General features: G+C 41.1%; 1 protein-coding gene across 2 annotated transcripts in view; it reads right to left on the reverse strand.

Annotated features, from left to right (window-relative positions):
* Window positions 1-20,428, reverse strand: part of Washc4 (WASH complex subunit 4) — a 52,173-nt gene that overhangs the window by 12,091 nt on the left and 19,654 nt on the right. For both annotated transcript variants that reach the window (XM_057757678.1, XM_057757679.1), the window contains 14 exons: window positions 17,899-18,024; window positions 15,630-15,737; window positions 14,772-14,918; window positions 14,599-14,678; window positions 13,144-13,249; window positions 12,451-12,567; window positions 10,832-11,000; window positions 9,947-10,101; window positions 7,630-7,704; window positions 6,944-7,048; window positions 5,279-5,413; window positions 3,943-4,051; window positions 1,724-1,790; window positions 722-808 (listed from right to left, as the gene is read on the reverse strand). In XM_057757678.1, the coding sequence (XP_057613661.1) occupies window positions 722-808; window positions 1,724-1,790; window positions 3,943-4,051; window positions 5,279-5,413; window positions 6,944-7,048; window positions 7,630-7,704; window positions 9,947-10,101; window positions 10,832-11,000; window positions 12,451-12,567; window positions 13,144-13,249; window positions 14,599-14,678; window positions 14,772-14,918; window positions 15,630-15,737; window positions 17,899-18,024 (1,586 nt within the window). The remainder of the gene's footprint in view (window positions 1-721; window positions 809-1,723; window positions 1,791-3,942; window positions 4,052-5,278; window positions 5,414-6,943; window positions 7,049-7,629; window positions 7,705-9,946; window positions 10,102-10,831; window positions 11,001-12,450; window positions 12,568-13,143; window positions 13,250-14,598; window positions 14,679-14,771; window positions 14,919-15,629; window positions 15,738-17,898; window positions 18,025-20,428) is intronic.

Here is a 20,428-nt window from a genome sequence, read left to right on the forward strand (position 1 = left end):
TATGGCTGGGGATTAAGCAGAACCACTACTATTCTCGAGCTCCATGAGTGGAAGGTTTTCTAAGATGCACATGAAGCAACTAGAGATGCTCTTGATCCTGTGAGAGGCTCCATCCTAACAGACTGGCAGTGTGGTAAGTGGGAACTGAAGCAGAACTGCACTGAATACCCCTAAGCTATTAACAGCACAGCATAGCAGCAGACCACACCGCTGCAGCGTACCCTGTTCCCTAGCATCTCCAGGCTGGCTGGGATTGCTCCTCCCTGTTGCCCTGCTCGGCATCACAACAATCACGGCGCATAATACTTGCCTGGAAAAAGAATTAAAATAAAAAACAAGTAATGTGGTTTCAATTGAATGCTTATTATTTTTATAATATCATAATAACCAAAGTTAAAATTATTTAGTTCAGGCAGCATCTGTATATTCCATCACCCTAGAGCCTCCATGTGGTGGAGTGCTCTTAACTACCGAGCCATGGGTTCAGCACCGGATGAATTCGTTTACGAATGAGGTTTTAGTCACCTACAGTCACAGGAATAAGTGACTGACAGCTGCATGTGCACAGCATTCTCCAGCAGATCACTTTCTGGTCAGGTGGGAAAGATCTTAGAAACGACGTATTTCCTAAGCTGAGACTACAAACACGGTCATACCTATCTTCTCACTGCCTTCTGGAAGCGAATCTCAGCATCCCAGTCTTGGCCACTCCCCAGCTTACCTGGCTGCTCTGAGCGTTTCTTCTGCAAGCCCTTCCTCCTTTACTAGCTCTTCAAAGCTCACAATGTCTTCAAGATCCGGCACGAATCTACGTGAGAATTTGAGAAGGAATTTATGGGGGCAAGTAAAATATATGTGACCAACATATACATGAAGTACTATGGAAGGGTAAAAATTAAGTATGCTATTTGGGAAAAACTTTGCATTTCAAGTAATTTTGTTAATATCACTTTAGTTCCAAATCAAACTCTATGTGCTCACATTCTGATACTCAAAATTAGCAATCTTTACATTCATTAGTTATACTGATAAAAATCAATTCACTGTATTTTAAAAATTTATTTATTTATTATGTATACAATATTCTGTTTGTGTGTATGTCTGCAGGCCATAAAATGGCACCAGACCTCATTACAGATGGTTGTGAGCCACCATGTGGTTGCTGGGAATTGAACTCATGACCTTTGGAAGAGCAGGCAATGCTCTTAACCACTGAGCCATCTCTCCAGCCCAAATTCACTGTATTTTAAAGAAATATTTCCAGAAATAATTTTTTTTAAAAAAATCTTTTCTTTTAAAGATTTTTTAACAGACTTATTTCTATTTTATGTGTACGGGTATTTGCCTGCCTGTGTGTCTATGTGCCACGCCTGTGCAGACTGAAAGATGGTGTTGGATCCCCTGGATCTAGAATTACAGCCAGTTGTTTGCAGCCGTATGGGTGTTGGGAATGTACCCAAGAACTCTGGAGGAGTAAATGCTATACCATTTTTCTAGCCCCCTAATATAATCTTAAAATATAAGAGAAAAAAATTCCTCAGGTGTTAGGATCAATGTTTTCTTCACTAGGAAGAAAAGAAGTTTACTGAGTTTACATCAAAGGGGCAGAGGTTAGGCAGTAACACCTCAAATGTATTGAAAAAGCACAAGTACATTTTCTACAGTATTATGAAACAAAGATAAAATTTCACAAACAAGGCAGAAATCATGTTCGAATCCATACCTAATGGCATTGCTGCTACAGTGAAGACCACCAGATCTTATCATCCGTATATAGCCCATAGCATTACCTTCAAAATTCACACACAAAGAAAGCACATCTTTACATGAGCAATTCTAACAATCAGGACAAGATACATACAGTAATCGACTGGGAAGTTTCCACTCCTAAGTACCAAAATATTCTGCTTTAATTTTAATTTCTGTTCCATAAAAAGAAAAAAAGTTGTGCATTTGAAAGTTAAATTTAGATATACACAGACATTACTATTTTAAGATAAATGTAATTCAGTTGATAAATTAAAACCATTAATTGCTAGTTAGCTTCATTAAAATGATCAAACATTTTAAAATTATAGTGCAATTTCCCACACACTCCTCTGAAGTGCTGTCAGGAAATCTTTACTTGGGACCTCCCAAATTTGTCTCTCTAATCTCTAGACTTTTACCCAGTATTCATTATATATATATATATATATGACTGTGGCGCGCCATGTCCTTCCCTCCAGAATGGCATCCGCTCTCCAATCCTGTCCAGGGCTGCTGTCCCACGTGTGCCCTGCTAACGGGTCTTCACCAGCTTCACTGCAGCCCTATTCCAGACTGTCCTCAAAAATGCCTGGGAGACTTGGACTTTTACACTTCCACTGTCTGTCTGGTACTCTCCTTCCCCAGACACACACAAGGTTTATCCTGTTCCATTATTTAGGTTCCTGTTCAAATTTCACTTCCCTGGAAGTCTTCCTGAATATTGCTACACAGGACTGCTCAGCCCACCACATCTCACCCAGAACGCCTTCATAGGTACCCTATCTTTTTGTCTGCCGCTCCTCAACTAGGATAAGGACCCACTGAGTTATGGCATCTGCCTTCTTCACTATCCTATCCCTAAAGCAAACAAGTTCTGAGTCACAAAAGGAATTCTATATGTAATGGAAATGAAATTACTTGGGAGAAAAAGATAGGCCAAATAAAAAGGTAACAGTTAATATCTCATAAGCATTATAGTTCCGATATTAATGCTACACAGTAACAATCATGACCTACATTAAGGCCTATTCCAACTGTTCAAGCTTTTTAAAAAATATGTAACATGCATTTTTAAAAATTATATATTTTATTTAGAGTGTGTCATGTCTCTGGAGAGTTTTTTAAAAAATATATAATTTATTTTATTTTATGTGCACTGGTGTGAGGATGTCAGATGCCCTGAAACATATAGACAGTTGTGAGCTACCATGTGGGTGCTGGGAACTGAAACTGGGTCCTCAGAAGAACATCCAGTACTCTTAACCACTGAGCCATTTCTCTAGTCCCATTAACACACATCTTTTAAAAATTAAACACCTAAATTGACTGTTTCAACTTAAAGTAAAAGGCATACTGAGAATAGTATTAAAAGCAAAAGGCCTAGTCAGGCTACCGAACTGAAATCTAGATTCTACCACGTGTTAGCTGTGACCTAGATCAAGCTATATAAATTACTTGTACGTCAACCTCCTCATCTGTTAGACTTTAAAGGCAGGAACTTCACTTACTGTCACAGCAGCATCTGAAACTTTCACTGATCGTAAATCCCCCAGGATGAGCGAATGGGAACATGTCACATACTACGGGTGGCTTCATACAAAGTCACAGCCCTGACTCGTCAGCAGACAGGGATCACTGAAGAGAGTTCCCATGAGCTGGCCCTATGGATGGCTCACGTGTCACCATCACTTTATTTCTCAGTTTCTCATCAGCACACGTCATAGGCTGTGATGGCACTAACAGAGACCACACATGCCAACAGCACAGAAGACCGAGAGCCTGCTAATCTTTGAGCTTAAATGGAGTTCTTCCCTCTAAAAATTATGTACTGTATTTCAAAAGTCAAGCCTGCTTCTAAAACACGGCAAACCCTACACAAAGCACGAAATGGCACAGCACTAAAAAATTACATCATTCAATAAATAATCTATAATCAAACTTACACAAAACCTACTAAACTATCTTCAACTTACCAGTTGATTCTTAATTGTGAATGTAATTCTAGGGTGCATTTATTACGTGAATGTCTAATTTAACAAATTTTATTTAACCATTGATTGGTATTTCCTACACAACAGTTTAGTAAGTGGAATGAAGTGGAAGCATTCACACAATCCATGAGCTGTCTCATGTATGTGGTGCATGTGATTCTGGCACTCGCACTATATTTCTCAATACTTTGAGGTGACTTACCAATCTGGCTGATGAGCTGCCTGAACTGGTCAAGGTAGCTCTGTCCCTCTGGTGTGATTCCAAGTTTTCTTATGCCGCGATTGAATTTTTCTGCTCTATCAAAAGGATACTAAAGAGATAAATTTAAGGATATCTTTAGGCCCTTAAAACATAAAATCCCTAGTAAATGGCTCATGAAATATATCACTCAGGTCTAATGACACATCTGTAACAACAAGCCCTGCTGGTGTTCAGGATGCTGCTGCTGCTGCTGCTGCTGTTTTAGTCTCAGCTAAAGGGAGAAACTGATGACCCTCAACTTATCCCCACTACAGGAGCCGCCCACCCCTAACTACTCTATCAGACCAAGAGAAGGAACTGAGCCAGTAACTGCATGTGTTCACAGATTTGTAAACCAGTTCCTATAGGCCTGTTGCTGAAGAATTTACACATTCCTTCCAAATGAATAAATAAGCTGCTTAAAATGCTAAGCTCAGTAGCACAAAACTATGATGCCAGCTCTGGGGGGCAAAAGCAAGAAGATCAGAGTTCAAGACCCTCCTTGGCTATGAGCAAGTGTAAGGTCAGTCTCACATGAAACCCTGCCTCAAAAAAACAAAATAGAAAAAAAAATTTCTAGTTGCCTTCATCAGTTTGGGGTGAAAAAGGCTTTCCAAGTTCTGGCTAACACTTACTGCAATGACACCGCTCTACATCAGCATGGTGACCTGTCACCTCCACCCCATATAAAGACACCCAGCACATCCTCTACTGACGATGTCCTGTCATTAATTCCTACACTCAGGAGCTATTATGCACGCAGCTAAGACTAGGGGAACCTTTGTGTAATTCACATAGTTCCAAAAACAGTAGAGCAGATGCAGAATCCATCTAAGCCTGTGAGTTCTCTATCTTCAGTTATGGCCTCTGTCCTAACTTCCTACACAGCAAGAGCTTTTTACCCCAAACTGTGAAAACTCACACGGAGGGCAAAGGGAAAACACAGTTCTGTTTATGAGCACAGGTTCTGCTGTATTTGGTTATTTCAGGTGTATTTTTGTTTTCCTTATGGTACTGGGGACAAGGCAGACAAGTCCATTGCCAAGAAGCTACATTCCCAGCCTCCAAACCAGCACTGCTAAAAACTACTGGTAGGAAACCAACTGTGCAGTATTTCTGGAGTATCAGACAGCATGTGCCAGAAATCTGCCTTAAGCCTCCCGAGAGAACACAGGAAGTTGCGGGGAAGCAGGAGAGGAAGGGAGACAACCGTGGAGAGGTGTAGTAACAATGCCTAGCGTAAGCATCCGTCATTACACTGCAGTCCAATCCAGGTACCTAAGAATACACAGCATACCTTGTGATCATTTTGGTCCTTGATCTCCCTGAAAAATCGAATATCTTTAATCAATCTCGATTTGATATGTTCATCATACATAAACTGGCTAAATATATAGAACTTCTTTTTCAAAAACTGGTAGGTAAAATTAACCTATAAAATTAAAAAATAAAAAGTTAATATGAAATTTCAAATAAATGGTACAGAGTAAGTGATCTAAAAGTACTATTTATAAAGTTCAACTAGTAATGGAGTTGAAATATTTAAATAGTTTTTAGTGCCCAAATTCATAGAAGTTTCTACAGACTTCCCTTATACAAGCTGCTCTCTCCTCCTATGGGGGGTGTGGGGGGAGACAGTCTCATGCTAGGATTCAGACCTACACTGGGAAAAAGTATCAGCCCTACAAGTAACTGCAAGTAAGGGACAGGATGCTGGGGAAGGCACCAAACCACCACTCATCTAGCTGGCTCTGAAGCCTTCCACATCAAGGCAGTGTGCCTGTTCCACTCTAGAGGTCTCTGTTCTCATTAGGTCAATTCTAGCAGAGTAGCAACAACTTCAACATGCACTAACTAATCATTAAGTCACAACTGCAATGATTTCTAAAATTCAAGAGTGCAGGTGCTTTGAGAATGAATGACTATCTAAAGGCCCAACCCAAACTCACAAGTCTTCAGAGAGTGAGATGTGAGCTGAGATTTGAGTATTAATTCTGTACCGCAATGGAAGCCTACACCAACTCCTATGCCATTACTCTCAAATGTTGCTAAGGGTGTTGGCCAATGTACTGTCTACACTTACCTCTTTACAGAAAAGGATGCTTATGACATAAACATTTAAGGCATAGACGCCTTGGTCTTCTCTACTTTTCTTGTTCTCTCTTTTCCGCTTTATTAGTGGGTAACCTGCCACTCTGATTCCCATCTCCTGCCTAGGTAACTTACATGGATATCAATATTCTTCTATTACCAAGAAGGCAGAAAACGTCTGCTTTTCTCACCCCCGCGCCTAGTAAACGCCTGATAAGCACAGAATCTACTACCAACACTGGTTTGCTACAGTGGAGAAAAGCGTGTCTCCTCAGGACTCTATAACCTCAGAACTACAGCCTTCCTCGTGTACCAAAATGACCCCAACTGGCTTCCAGTCCTCACCTCATAACCCTTCCCTCACTACAAATAGTTTAATGGTCTTTATAAGCACATTTTTCTCCTCTCCTGGAAAAATTAGCCATACCTTATGAGAGGAAAAATAGTGGTTTCTACAAGTAACTGCCCATTTCAAGTAAGATTCAAAATATTTTTAGTAAATGGCTTATGAACATGGTTATTAAAAAATTAGGCATTCTCTACCCTTAAAAACATCACTAATTACAGTAAGTAAACCAGTCCCAATGACTCATTTCAGAGCGTACAAGAGAACTAATATACAGTGTACTGACTTCCACTGTTAACAATATGGCCCAGAGAGCTAAGAAACCTAATACAGCCTTTTCCATCATAGTGCCCACCAAATTTAACAGATATTTTTATTCATACCATCAGAAAAAAAGTGGAAATTCAGGTGTGATATAAACAGGAAGCAGTGTGTGCTTATCAAAATGTTCTATAAAAAATAATCTTCCAAATTACTAAATTCAGCAAGAGTTTATTACCCACGAAACCCACAAAAGATGCTTACTGTTGTGTTCATGATCCCTGTCCCATGTGTCCGAATTGAATTAGCAATATGTCGAATGTTAATAGTATTCAAATGCTTATTATTGCTTGTCCGTTCAATAAAAATCTGCAATGCAAACAAATTTAGGAACAGTAACAATACACCCTATCCCAAATGCTGGTTAGTAACCCAACAAAAAGTTTAAAACCTTTTCATTAAGGATAATTTAATAGAAAGGCCACTAAGAGGACATGACCACAATGCAATAGAGAATAACCATGGATCTCAACAATTGTGGTGGTGCACTCCTTTAAGCCCAGCACCCAGCACACCAAACTCTGTGTTCAAGGCTAGTCTGGCCTATTTAGAGAGTTCCAGGCTAGCCAGAGCTATACTGTAAGACCCTGTTTTCAAGGGGAGAAAAAAAAACTCTAAAAAAACTATTCTCTGTTTTACACGTGTTATCAACTTCCACCTTTGAAAAACCAATCCCTGGTCTTTTGGGCATTCCATTATAAAGTCATCCCTGTAAAAACTGGATTTCAGGTGGGCATGGCTGTGTATTACTGCAATCCCAATACCCTGGAGGCATTAGTCCAAAGCCAGTCTAGGCTACATGTAAATTCTAGGTCAATCAGGACTACAGAGTGAAATCTTGCCTTAAAACACAAAGCAACAAATAAAATCTTTTTCTAAATTCCACTCACCTGATTATTGAGATTATAGAGATATCGAGAGACAAATATGTGAATGTTTCTCATAATTTCCAGAACGTCAAGCCCCTACAATACAATGCACAGAAACCCATGACTGAGTTGAGCATGGTTAGTCAGCCATGTGAGCTAATACTCCACCTTACTAACGACATGGCCGCCTAGCCATCTCCGTTATTTTAAACTACATAAAGGGCACCACCAAAGTTCCAAGAGCCACATACACAGCCCTGAGTCTGCTGCTCTGTATTTTATCCCCCCATGTTCTCACAAGACCCAGAGCACAGCTATCTCCCGACTAACCTTCAACTTCTCTTTTTCTTCTTCTTTTAACAAAGTAAACTAATGACTAGACTCCAAGTTACTTAAAAGACATCATACATTTATAAAAATGTATACTTTTCTGAAATTACACAAGAACTACTCTTCATATGTAATTTTCAAAATCATCAGGTATTACTCTTCTAAACACCAGAAGAAAACAAAGCTAAGATAGTCTTCTAAGGTCAGACAGCTAGAACAGACAAAACCTGGAATTTTAGAAAGTCTAATTTCAAAAGTTTATGCTTCTTTTGAGTAGACCAGATCCCTTTTAGATTTGGTTATATTTTTGTAATCATATGAAAGTGTGTGGGGTGTGCATCTAGATCACCTAGAGCTGGACTAACAGACAGCTGTGAGCCCTCTGGTATGGGTGCTAGAGGCAGAACTTAGGTCCTCTGCAAGAGCAGTGTATGCTCTCAAATGTCGAGTTGTGCCTTCAGCCCCCAGATCAACACACACACACACTTATGTTTGTTTTTCAAGACAGTGTTTTTCTGTGTATCCCTGGCTCTCCTGGAACTTGCTCTGTAGATCAGACTGGCCTCTAACTCAGAGATCTGACTGCCTCTGCCTCCCCAGAACTGGAATCAAAGGCGTTTGCCACACGTGTATACACGTATGTGTATATACATGTGTACCTTTTTTATGTGTATGTGTGTTTTGCCTACATATGTCTGTGCACCACTTGCGTGAAGGTGCCTGCAAAGATCAGAAGAGGGCACCAGATTCCATGGAACTGAAGTTACAAACCATTGTGAGCATGTAGGTGCTGGGACCCAAACCCAGGTCCACTGCAAGAAAAGTAAGTGCTCTGGATGCTAAACTATCTCTCCAGCCACCAAACACTTTAACTCTAGTAGAGTCCTCCTTTCTCCGCATGCTTCCCCAACACTGGGGGTAGACCACACATTACTCTACAGCTGTGCTACCCAGTGCTCAAAGTGCTACCACAGTACACTTAAGCATTGGACCTTTGCTACCCCAGACGTTTCTCCACATACGTTTTATCTCCCCCGGTCTATAAGCATATGAACTAAATCCGGTTCATTATCCAGGATTCTCTCGACATGTACTAAATGCTTAAATATATGAGCGAAAGGAGGCACAAAACGATCCTGGAAATAATCCATAAATACAACAGGTTAAAGCAAAATTATGGCACTCAGATTTTGGGACAGACGGTTTCTTTTGATAAATATTAACATGATTACTTTAAAAAGAAGTACACATAAAATAACCCTGAATTGCTACATTCATAAAATATTGACATATTATAAATTGGCTAATTGAATTAGCAAAACCAAATGCTTCTTTGCAATTTGCACATAACTAGACAGCTGCTTTTCTAATTTGTTAAAGTTAATATACTACACCCATTCAAAATCCAGCCTTGTCTATACTTTTAAGAATTCTGTAGAAGTCGTCTCACTATCTTAGTAGATTTCTAAAAAGCCTGTGTGTGTATATATATGTCTGCATTTATTTCATATGCTCAGAATAGAGTATGCCCAGGAAGGCAATGATAAATTCTTTAGCAAAGCCCATTAAGTATCATCTAATATTTTATCCTTATCAAATATGAGATTTATGTAACAAAAATTTTTCTTAAGAACTACATTAAGGGGACGTAGAGCTATCTCAGTGATTAAGAGCCTTGTCCTTAGGGAGAACCTGGTTTTGTTCCCAGAACCCACATGGTGGTGCAGTACCATCCACAGATGCTTCAGTTCCAGGGATCTGACCTCTTCTGACCTCTGCAGGCACCAGACACTCACATGGTGCAGATACTCACATACAGGCAAAACACTCATACCCATAAAATAACTGAGTCTAAAAAGAAGTGTGTGTGTGTGTGTGTGTGTGTGTGTGTGAGAGAGAGAGAGAGAGAGAGAGAGAGAGAGAGAGAGAGAGAGAGAGAGAGAGAGAGAGAGGTTTCATGAATGAATATTGACATGTTGTCTGACCATATCAGGAACTGTACACATACCTGCTCCAGAGTCTGGCTAGGAAGATGCGCTTCTGTCATAACCAATCCATAGCGCTGAGTAGCCAAATTCCTCATTTCACTGTAAGTGGCCCAATCATGAAGGGCTACTGTTGTGAGATTGTAGAAAGTCTTGTCTAGGTAGTGAGTTACATATGCTACAAAACAAACCCACAAAATGCCATGTTTAATTCATGATCAGGAAAAGAGAAATGAAGCTAAAAAGGAAAAGAACACTACATAATTTTAAAATTGATTTGTTCCTTTAAAATAATGTGCTAGGGTTGGGCAGTGGTGGCACACGCCTTTAATCCCAGCACTGGGGAGGCTAGGGAGGCAGAGGAAGGTGGATCTCTGTGAGTTCAAGGCCAGCCTGGTCTTCAAAGTAAGTTCCAGGACAGGCACCAAATCTACAGAGAAGCCCTGCCTCAACGAATGGATGGATGGATGGATGGATGGATGGATGGATGGATGGATGGATGGATGGATGGATGGATGGATGCATGGATGGATGCATGGATGGATGCATGGATGCATGGATGGAAGCATGGATGCATGGACGGATGGACAGACAGACAGATAAAATGTGCAAAGCTCAACACTCAGTGTGCTGAGGCAGGAAGAGCATTAAGTTCAAAACTAGTCTCAGCTAGAGGGTGAACCTATCTTCAAAGAATTTAAAAACAAGCAACAACAACAACAGAACAGTGTATGGAGGGCTGTACCTGTATATCCGCAGCAGGAGAGTCTGAGGTCTGTCTGGGCTACAGAAAGGTCCCTGGGCAAGCCTGAGCTATACCACAAGAGGGACACAGCTAGGAAATATAAGAGGGGCAAGGGCCCCAGGTCTCCTGCTGCTCGGTCAGAAGAGACACAGGAAGCACTCACCTCGAATATCAATGAAGCGATTGAAGAAACGAATAGGGTTCAAAGAGAAGAACAGCGCCAAGTCTTTCCTGCCGACTCGGAAGGGGTTCCGGTCATCCAGCTTCAAGTGCGTGTGCACAGAAAGCCGCAGGTCCTTCTCAATCTCCTTGCACAGCTTGTCCAGCAAATGCTACTCAGAAGGAATGGAGAGCTGTTCAGGACGACACCCACTGCAGTGCTCCTACTGCCCATTCCTCGACCTTCATAGCACACCAAGGAGAAACTGACCAACTAGTTTCTGATTTAGGATGTTAAACCCTCAATGATAAAATTTTTTGTTTGAAAAACTAAATTACCCTGCTTTTTAAACTAGTAACTATTTTTTTAAGTGGGGGGGGTAGCTAAATACTGAGGCTTCATTTTCATGAATTTAATTCATGAAATTAAATTTAATTCTCATGAAAAATAGCATGACCAATGGCTTCACTATAAGGCACATGAATATGTAATATAAAGCATAAAATTTGTGGAAAGTAGCAGTAAAAGAAGGATCCTGCAATATGCAACAAAGAAAATAGATTGCCTTAGAATTATCATTAACAATCACAGGGCAGCATGCACATGGTGCACATGCACACATACAAGCAACGAAGATAAACACAAAGTACATCTGAACAAATTCTCCTAAACCATGAGGACTTTGGGAATGAATGGGCAGATCCAAAGCACTTGTAAACAAGTGTGAGGACCTGAGTTTAGACCCCCAGAACACTGCTAAAGTCAGATGCAATAGTTTGAGCTGGATCCGAGCATAAGACAGTGAACAAGAGAATAAATACCCCAAGCTCTACAGCAAACTGGCCTGGTCTGTGGATTGCCCGTCCTGCCTCAAAACAAGGACAGACACCCCAGGTTGGTCTCTATAAGGACGCTTGCACCACAGCACAGGTGCACAGAGAGACAACACACACAAACATACAAACTAAACACACACACAATTCACTGTCAGGTAACTAAATCAATCGTCTTTTCCTATTAGAGTTACATATATTACCAGTTATTTTATTTTTAATTAATATTTAGATTCATTTGCAAGGTTTAATAACCCAGGACAACCAAAAAAGAATAATATCATATAAAATTTTTCATAATTCCAACACACTGAATATTTTTAATATCATTTTCCAAACAAAAATTATTTATAAATAATTTACAATTTATAAATAATTGGTTTGGGCTTTCTTGAGACAAGGGTCAGGGTCTGGAACTCATAATCCTCCTGCCTCAACCTCCTGAGTGCTGGAATTACAAGTGCACTTTATTAAAATTCAGGTTTGTGGGCTGGAGAGATGGCTCAGAGGTTAAGAGCACTGGCTGTACTTCCACAGGTTCTGAGTTCAATTCCCAGCAACCACATGGTGGCTCACACCATCTGTAATGAGATCTTGTGTCCTCTTCTGGCCTGCAGGCATACAAGGAGGTTGAACACTATATACACAATAAATAAATAAATCTTTAAAAATAAATAAATAAAATAAAATCCAGGTTTGTTTAAATAATTTCTGATTCAGTGGAGACCGCTTCAGGCTACCTACCTTCCCAAATACTGATCTCAAGCTTTCTCTTCAACACAATCTTACCTCATTCAAAATTTCCATAATTTCCTTGTCATAGCAATCCAGAAGTAGCTCACAGGACTCTAAATGCCTTGAGTGCATCATGGCAGGCACACAGTCTCTTAAAGCACTGAACATGTACTGTCAAGAAATTAAAACACCCGAGTTTAGAAAGCAACAGAATTATTCTAAACAACACTGTAAAGCCTAATTGCAAACAAAGGCAAAAACTCTGACCTGAAAGAAAGGAATATTATTCTATGACTGATTTATTTTTCTAAAAACCTGAAACACACGATTTAAACACGCACGCACACGCGCGCGCGCGCACACACACACACACAAACACACACGCGCGCGCGCGCGCACGAGAAAAGCTAACATTCACTAGTCTACTGCACAAGCACTCAGTCACATTTCCTCCCATAAAGAAACTGAGTAACCTAACAGCCTGCAATAATAAATATCAAGACTACTGAGGCAAGCTCAGTCCAGTGAGCCTAGAATGGCTAACCACATGTAGAGCAGTTAACAACAATTTCATTAGTACTGAATACACAATTGTCCATGGACTATATAAACCTTGACTGGATATGCATAACAATGTTCGAAATATTACAGGTCAATTTTATGACAGTTTATTAAATCAAATGACCTATTTGAAACTTAAAAGTGGCAAGAAATGATGTTTACTCTTTTAGATTACTATTTACTTACATGTAATCTAGCTGCATCAACAGCATTTTCATATACATCATCTAAATAAATTGGGAAGACAGCTCGATGCCAGTATAAAAAACAACAGTCACACTGTGTTTGGACTCTACAATATAAGGTAACAGGTAATTAGTGGTACCCCTCAACAACACAAAAGAAAGACTTTATGTACTCTAAGGGGAAGAGGTCTTTCTTCCTCATTGTACATTCTCTGCATCACTTCACCCAACATTATTACCAAAGTCATAAAACGAAGTCATTTTCAAATTGAGCAAAGGTGATAAAACATTTTAATAGCCTACATTATCAAAATTCTGTGCATGCTTTAGTTTTAAGACTGCTGAAAAACTCAGACTATTAAAGAGATGTTGAAAATAAATTTATTTTCAGCATTATCTGAAATAATACTGTATTACATGTATAACTTACCTGTCTCCAAAGTAAAAACAGATTTTAAAAGGAAAGACCTTGGTATCCCTCATGGTCTGTTTCCCTTAGCTCTCCAACTCTTGTGCACTCAGCTCTCTCTATTCAGCACCAGCTCTTAGGAGGAAGACCTCTGTCAGATGGGGGCCAGCCTGGGCCACACAGCCAGGGCTACATAATGAGACTTAGTACTTTTTTTGACCAAATAAACCTGTCACATAGAGCCTACAGATTGTCTCTGCTACCAAATGACTAACTCCTTACAGGAGAAGAGAATTACCCCAGGTGTCTTAGAGTGAAGGTCCATAATTCTCTCAAGGACTGAAAATTAAATACCACTAACTACAAAAATATCAGCTTCTCAGAACAGCAAAGAAAATTATGAACATTAAATGCAAACCACTGTAACACGATAGTTTAACCGTGTCAAAAGTGCTGCACTCACTTAATGAAAAAAAATTTAGAAAAGCATCCCAAACACCTGCAAAAACAAGCCTTCTTCAAGTCCGTCTGGCCCAAAGGCCGGCCTCTGAGACAGCACTTTGAAGTTCATCTCCAAATATAAAACTACATAAAATGGTGCGTCATAGTCTTCCAGTGGCTTGCAACGAACAAAGCTTTATAATAAAGCAGCAGTTTGAATGTCCAGGAGTGACACCAATAAAATAACAACAATTTTATTACTGGTAAAGAACCTGCCCGATACCCTGAAGGACACTGTTCAGTCTCATGTGAAGCAATTCTTCCAGAGCATTCATGCCTCCTGTGAAAGCAAAGCTGAGTCAGGACAACACGTAAGACAGAGGTTACAGAGCAACTAACGCTTCCTGTGTAACTCACTCCTATTCTTGCTGCCAAAGAGAACAAGAGCTGAACGTGGTGGCACAGCCTGTGATCTCAGCACTGGGCGGCCAGCCTAGGCCACGGAGTAAAACGGAGGTTGGGAGAGGGGGAGTGTTGAGGACGAGGAGAGGGAGAAGGCTGTTCTGTCGCCCAGGGTTCTGACTGGCATCACCCAGCTCTACTTACCGTTCTCTGAGCTCACTGATGAGATCCAGCTTTTTCATGACCACTTGAAGGGGAAAGAGCTCTTCGTCTTTAAAGGTTTTCTAACAGCGAGAAGGGAAAACACGAAGTATAACACAATATGGCCAAATTTCTTAGAATAATACATGAACTGTGAATCAGAGTAATAAACTTACCATTTGTGTGCCAACACTTAATGCCAAAGAAACAATAAGTCGCCGTTGCTTCGTGCTTGGTCCGTTTAGGGTGTTTTCGGCCAAAACAAGAGCAGACAGCACATCAAGACGCTGTTCACTATACTTTTTGTCTGAAATTACTCTTTTCTTAAAGATCAAACAGAAAATTATTAAGTTTCGATTCTAACATTGTTAAGTTCCAAGAGAAAAAGCCAGTTCTCTATTCTGTCCTCCCTGGCACACTCAGGGGAGCAGAGCTCTCAATCAGCTCCGTACCTGCCTCTCAGCACTGCCAGGGCAGCGGACGCGGGGCTTAAACACAGTCACATTCATCTAACAAGAAAGAATTCAAAACCGAATCTCAAAACCTTTCCCTTCCTGCTCATGAGATTAGCCGCCAATGAAGATTTAGACACAGGCAGTCTTCAATTCTCTCCACTCTACAGTGATGTAGACCCAGTTCTCACTTTTGGGAGAGCACTCAGTAAGTTCATGAACACCCAGGCTTTATGACAAACTAGGCTTTGGGCTAGATGGTTTCCTCTGACTGCCAATTACATCAGGGAGTAGCAATCTGAGCACATTTAAGGTGAGCCAGGCTGAGTGCTGAGGCTATCAATGCACACCCTGCATAAAGAAACGCCTGTATTATCATTCATGGTCATTTCCCAGAGATTATAATTATTCTCTGGTATAATTCAGGTAACCTTAAAGATTACAAAATGCAATGGATAAAGTACTATAGAAATAACCCATTGCAGGAACAAAATAAAGAGGCTAAATCAGGAAATGCAGATAAAACAGAAGAACACTACAGTTTAATTACACCAAGTACAGAGAACACCGTATTCTGCATACCTTGGCTACAGCAATAGAATTAAGAGCCTGATGTTGAAGGTGTTGGGTTATATGTGACACTGAATCCGCCACGACCATGCTTCTCCTGTAGAACATATGCTCTATTGCCTAAAAGAAACAAAAGGAATTCAGGAAAAATTAACTTAAAATTTACAAGCAAAATCATTAGAGAAAACCTTCATGACCCTAAGCAAAGGAAGAAATCTGTAAATGAGACTGGTGGGGGGCAAATATCAAAACACACACGAACACAAACCCGAGGCTGCAGAGACGGTTCAGTCTTCAAGTGCTTGTTTACCTCAAAGGCATGAAAACCAAGTCTGATTTCCCACATCTAGGTAAAAATGTCCAAGCATGGGGGTATAAGCTTACAACCCCAGTGCTTAGAAGGCAGATAGGAGGATTCCTGGAGCTTGCTAGCCTCATTTGTAAGCCCTAGGACCCTGTCTTTAAAACAAACAAACAAAAAACAGCTTCAAAATAAAATCAATCAGCCAGACGGTGGTGGTGCACAACTTTAATTCCAGCACTGAGGAGGCAGAGGCTGGTGGATCTCTGTGAGTTCGAAGCCAGCCTAGTCTACAGTGTGAATTCCAGGATAGGCTCCAAAGCTACAGAGAAACCCTGTCTTGAAAAACCAAAACAAAACAAAAACAAAAACAAAAAAAACCACACAACTCAATCAACATCTAAGGTTGAGCTCTGGCCCCTACACACAGACAGACAGGCACGAGCATAATGATGGAAAAGACAAGGCATGCTTGAGAAAGACATCTACTAAACAACACTAGGACCCTCTTCCATAGCACTCCAGATTCCACATGACCCAATGATATGGTTTTGGTTTGTTTTGCACAAGCAACAGAAAACCAAAATAAAAGCAAGTATGGGTTGTTTTTCTTTTTTTTTTTCCCCAAATAGGAAGTTAAAAAAAGGTACTACCACTAACTATTAAGTGCTGATTATTTAAAAACTGTCAAAACAACTTGTACCTACTAAAGACTTAAGACCGGGTATGGTAAAACAGGCCTATACCCGTCCTCAGAAGGGTGAGGCAGGAGAACTGCCATGAGTTTGTTGGCTGGTTTCATGTCACCTTGACTCGAGCAAGAGTCATCTGAAAGGAAGAAATCTCAGCTAAGAGAATAAATCTGGTTGGAGGGCATTTTCTTAATTAGTGATTGATGGGGAAGGGCCCAGCCCACTGTGGGAGGTACCATCCCTGGCTGGTGGTCCTGGGTTCTATAAGAAAGCAGGCTGAGCAAGCCACGGGAAGCAAGTCAGGTAGCATCACCCCTCCATGGCCTCTGTGTCAGCTCCTGCCTCCAGGTTCCCGCCCTGCGTTGGTTCCTGCCCTCACTGTTTTTGATGAATTGTTATGTAAAACTGAGAATGAAATAAACATTTTTGGTCATGGTGTTTCATCACAGACACAGTAACCCTAACTAAGACACTGATACACAGTGAGACCACATCTCAGAGGAAAACAAAAAGATACTTGGTAACACAGCTTTAAAAAATAAAGAAAAAAAGAATCCTAAGTAAATAAAATTTTCTTTTTGTTTACTAGAAACTTACCAACAAATCTGAATCTTAATTTCATAGCTGGTCTCTTTTGTCTACAAGGATTTATGCTAAGAAACATTTTACACTCCATTAAGTGCACCAAGTCTGAAGTCACATGATCACCTCTGTTAGAACACTGCTTCGTAACAAAACCACAGTGCTTTCTCTAAACTACAATTAACAGTGTCGTGTAAACTGACCTCATTTCGTATGGACACTTCTAAATAATGGGTATTTGGCACAAATATTAGCACATGCAACTTGTCTATTAACACTTTCATGAATAAGACAATTACTAATAACACTGAGGCTAACTCTCCCTATCTGTTGAGATTAGCTGCCAATGAAGATTTAGACACAGTCCTCAACTCTTTCCATTTTATGGTGATGTAGATGCAGGTCCACACCCAGTTCTCACTTTTGGGAGAGTACTCAGTGAGGCTTTGGGCTAGATGGTTTCCTGACTGTCAGCTAAACAGCAATTACATCAGGGAGTACCAATCTGAGCACATTTAAGGTGAGCCAGGCTGGGTGCTGAGGCTATCAATGCACACCCACATAAAGAAACGCCTGTATTAGTCATTCATGGTCATTTCTCAGTGTTTTCTTTCAATTTCAAGTTCCCTTTCTCCTGTCTGTGCTGATGTAACCACAAACACTCTCCTGTCTAGTCACGGAGGCAGACAGCACAGCACGGACTTACCTTGAGAAGCTCAATGAGCCTGCACAGTGCCTTCACTGAGGTTTTGGTCATAGGCTTCTGCATGGACATGTAGAGATTCATTGTGGTTTTAATGATGGTACTAATACTATATGCATATAGGAAGCCCTACAAAAGAAAATAAACACTGAGCACAATCACAGGCTTCATCCAGACTTTGTTCTCTATGCATATAAGCATACCAATAATCGATATTTCTATTATTTTTTGTGTCTGTGCAACAGAGGGGTTTGGATCTCTTGGAACTGGTATTATACGCAGTTGTGAGCTGCTGGAATTAAACGTGGGTCCTCTGGAAGAGCACAGTGCTCTTCTCTGAGTCATCTCTCCAAACACTCAAAGTCCCTTTAGAAGTCAATTCTTAAAGAATCAGAACTTTCAAAACAGCCCTTAACAGTTCCCTGGACTATCAAACACCAGACATTTGCACTGTTGATGCAATGAATCCGGCTTTTAAACGTCTTTTCACTTAAGTAAGAAAACCTCTCAGTAAAATGGGTTGTGTGTGCCAGGGACACATCTGATAACTCCTCCTCCTCTTCACTGCTGACACCAGAGCAGGGAGCCGAGCGAGGACTGAGACCCGAGAGGAGGCTTCCTTTATGCAGGCACACAAAGGAACTTCTGAGCACCAGGTCCGCCCACCTTCCTCTGCCTAGACCAATGCTTCTCACAGCCACGTCACACATTTACACTACGATTCCTAACAGTGGTAAAGCTGCACTTGTGAAGCATCAACAAAACTGAAGTTATGCCTGGTGGTCTCCACAACATGAGTGTCACAGGGCCACAGCACTGGGAAGGAGCCACTGCTCTAACCAATCCCACCGTCCACATCTGTCTGCTCATCCACCTTCTGTCCCCATTCGTTCGTGACAGAGTAAGTCTTCTGAAGCTTAGAAGTGTTCTGGAATGCTGCTAAACTCAGGGAAATAAGAGTAAATAATAAACAGATGGTGGATGAGTTTATATTTAAACTTCTGTGTACATGTGTGCAGGTGTGTGCAGAGGCCAGAAGAGGTCACTGGATCTGCTGGAGCTGGAGTTATAGACGGTAGTAAGCTGTTGGTGGTGGAAACTCAACTCAACTCAGGTCCTCTGGAAAAGTAACAAGTTCTTTTAACTGCTGAGCCATCTTTCCAGTCCCTCACATGTTTCATTTAAATCTCCAAAGGGTTTAAAACTCCGTATTTTTTCTTCAGTTTCTTTTTAAATTAAAACAAATTTTCATACGATATTTTGATCATGTTTTCCCCTCCTCTAGTTCTCCCCAGCTTCCTTCCCACCCAACTTATGTTCTCTCTCCATCAAATTAAAAAAAGCCAAGACAAAAAGCACAATCATGGAGTTTGTCAACTCTGGCCAACGACTCCTGAGCACGGGGCCTGCCCTGCAGTGTGGTTGGTATTCCCAGTGCCACTCACTGGAGAAAACTGATTTCTCCTTTTGCCAGCTGGTATCAGTGACAAATAGCTTCTCGGCTAGGGTGGGTCCTGATTCGACTTTGCCATCTCAGTGCTGGGGCTCCCTCTGGGGGAAACTGCACAGGTCTTATGTGTCACAGCACCACAGCCTCTAAGTTAACTCTCTTATTCTAGTTTCCCCTTCACCGATCCACAACACTACATTCTATTTCCTCTTCCTCGAGAGGTCCTCCTCTCCCACCCAGGTACCTGACCTCTGTGGTTATTCAGATTGTAGAACACATGCCAAACATTTAAAAGCTAGCACCCAAATAAAAGATTAAATATACAGTACTTGTCCTTCGGGGGTCTGGGTTACCTCACTCAGATCATTTTTTTCTAATTCCAATTATTTATCTGCAAATTTCATTTTTCTTAACGGCTGAGTAATATTCCATTGTCTAAATGCACCACGATTTCGTTTCCACTCTTCTGTTGAGGGTCTCCTAGGGTATTTCCAATTTGTGGCTATTATGAATAAAGCACAATGGCTCAGTAGGTAAGGTCCCTACTGCCAAGCCTGACAACCTGAGTTCAACGCCCGGGACCCATGTGGTAAAGGAGAACCAACTTCCACCAGTTATCCTTATTTCCAGATCTGTACTGTGACCCCTTAAGTGCACACACACACATGCACACACACAAGATAGATACATGTAATTTAAAAATGATAAAAGAAATCCTCATGTATCTGGAACAAAAGAAAGGGGAGGGGGGAGGAGAGGGGAGGTGAGGAGAGGGGAGGTGAGGGGAGGGGATGGGAGGGGAGGGGAGGGGAGGGGAGGGGAGAGAGGAAGAAGTATCTTTTTTTGTTGTTTTGGAGACAGGATTTCTCTGTGCAGCCCTGGCTGTCCTGGAACTTGCTCTCTAGACCAGGCTGGCCAAACTCGCAAGAGATCCACCTGCCTCTGCCTCCTGGGTGCTGGAATTAAAAGTGTACACCACCACTTCCTGGTTTATAAGTACCTTTCAAACCCCCAAAGGGCACTGTCAAATGGCTTAGCAGGTAAGGGCAGCTGCCACCAAGCCTGACAGCCTGAGTCTGAGCT

This window comes from Chionomys nivalis, chromosome 25 (assembly GCF_950005125.1).
Source record: "Chionomys nivalis chromosome 25, mChiNiv1.1, whole genome shotgun sequence".
NCBI lineage: Eukaryota > Metazoa > Chordata > Mammalia > Rodentia > Cricetidae > Chionomys > Chionomys nivalis.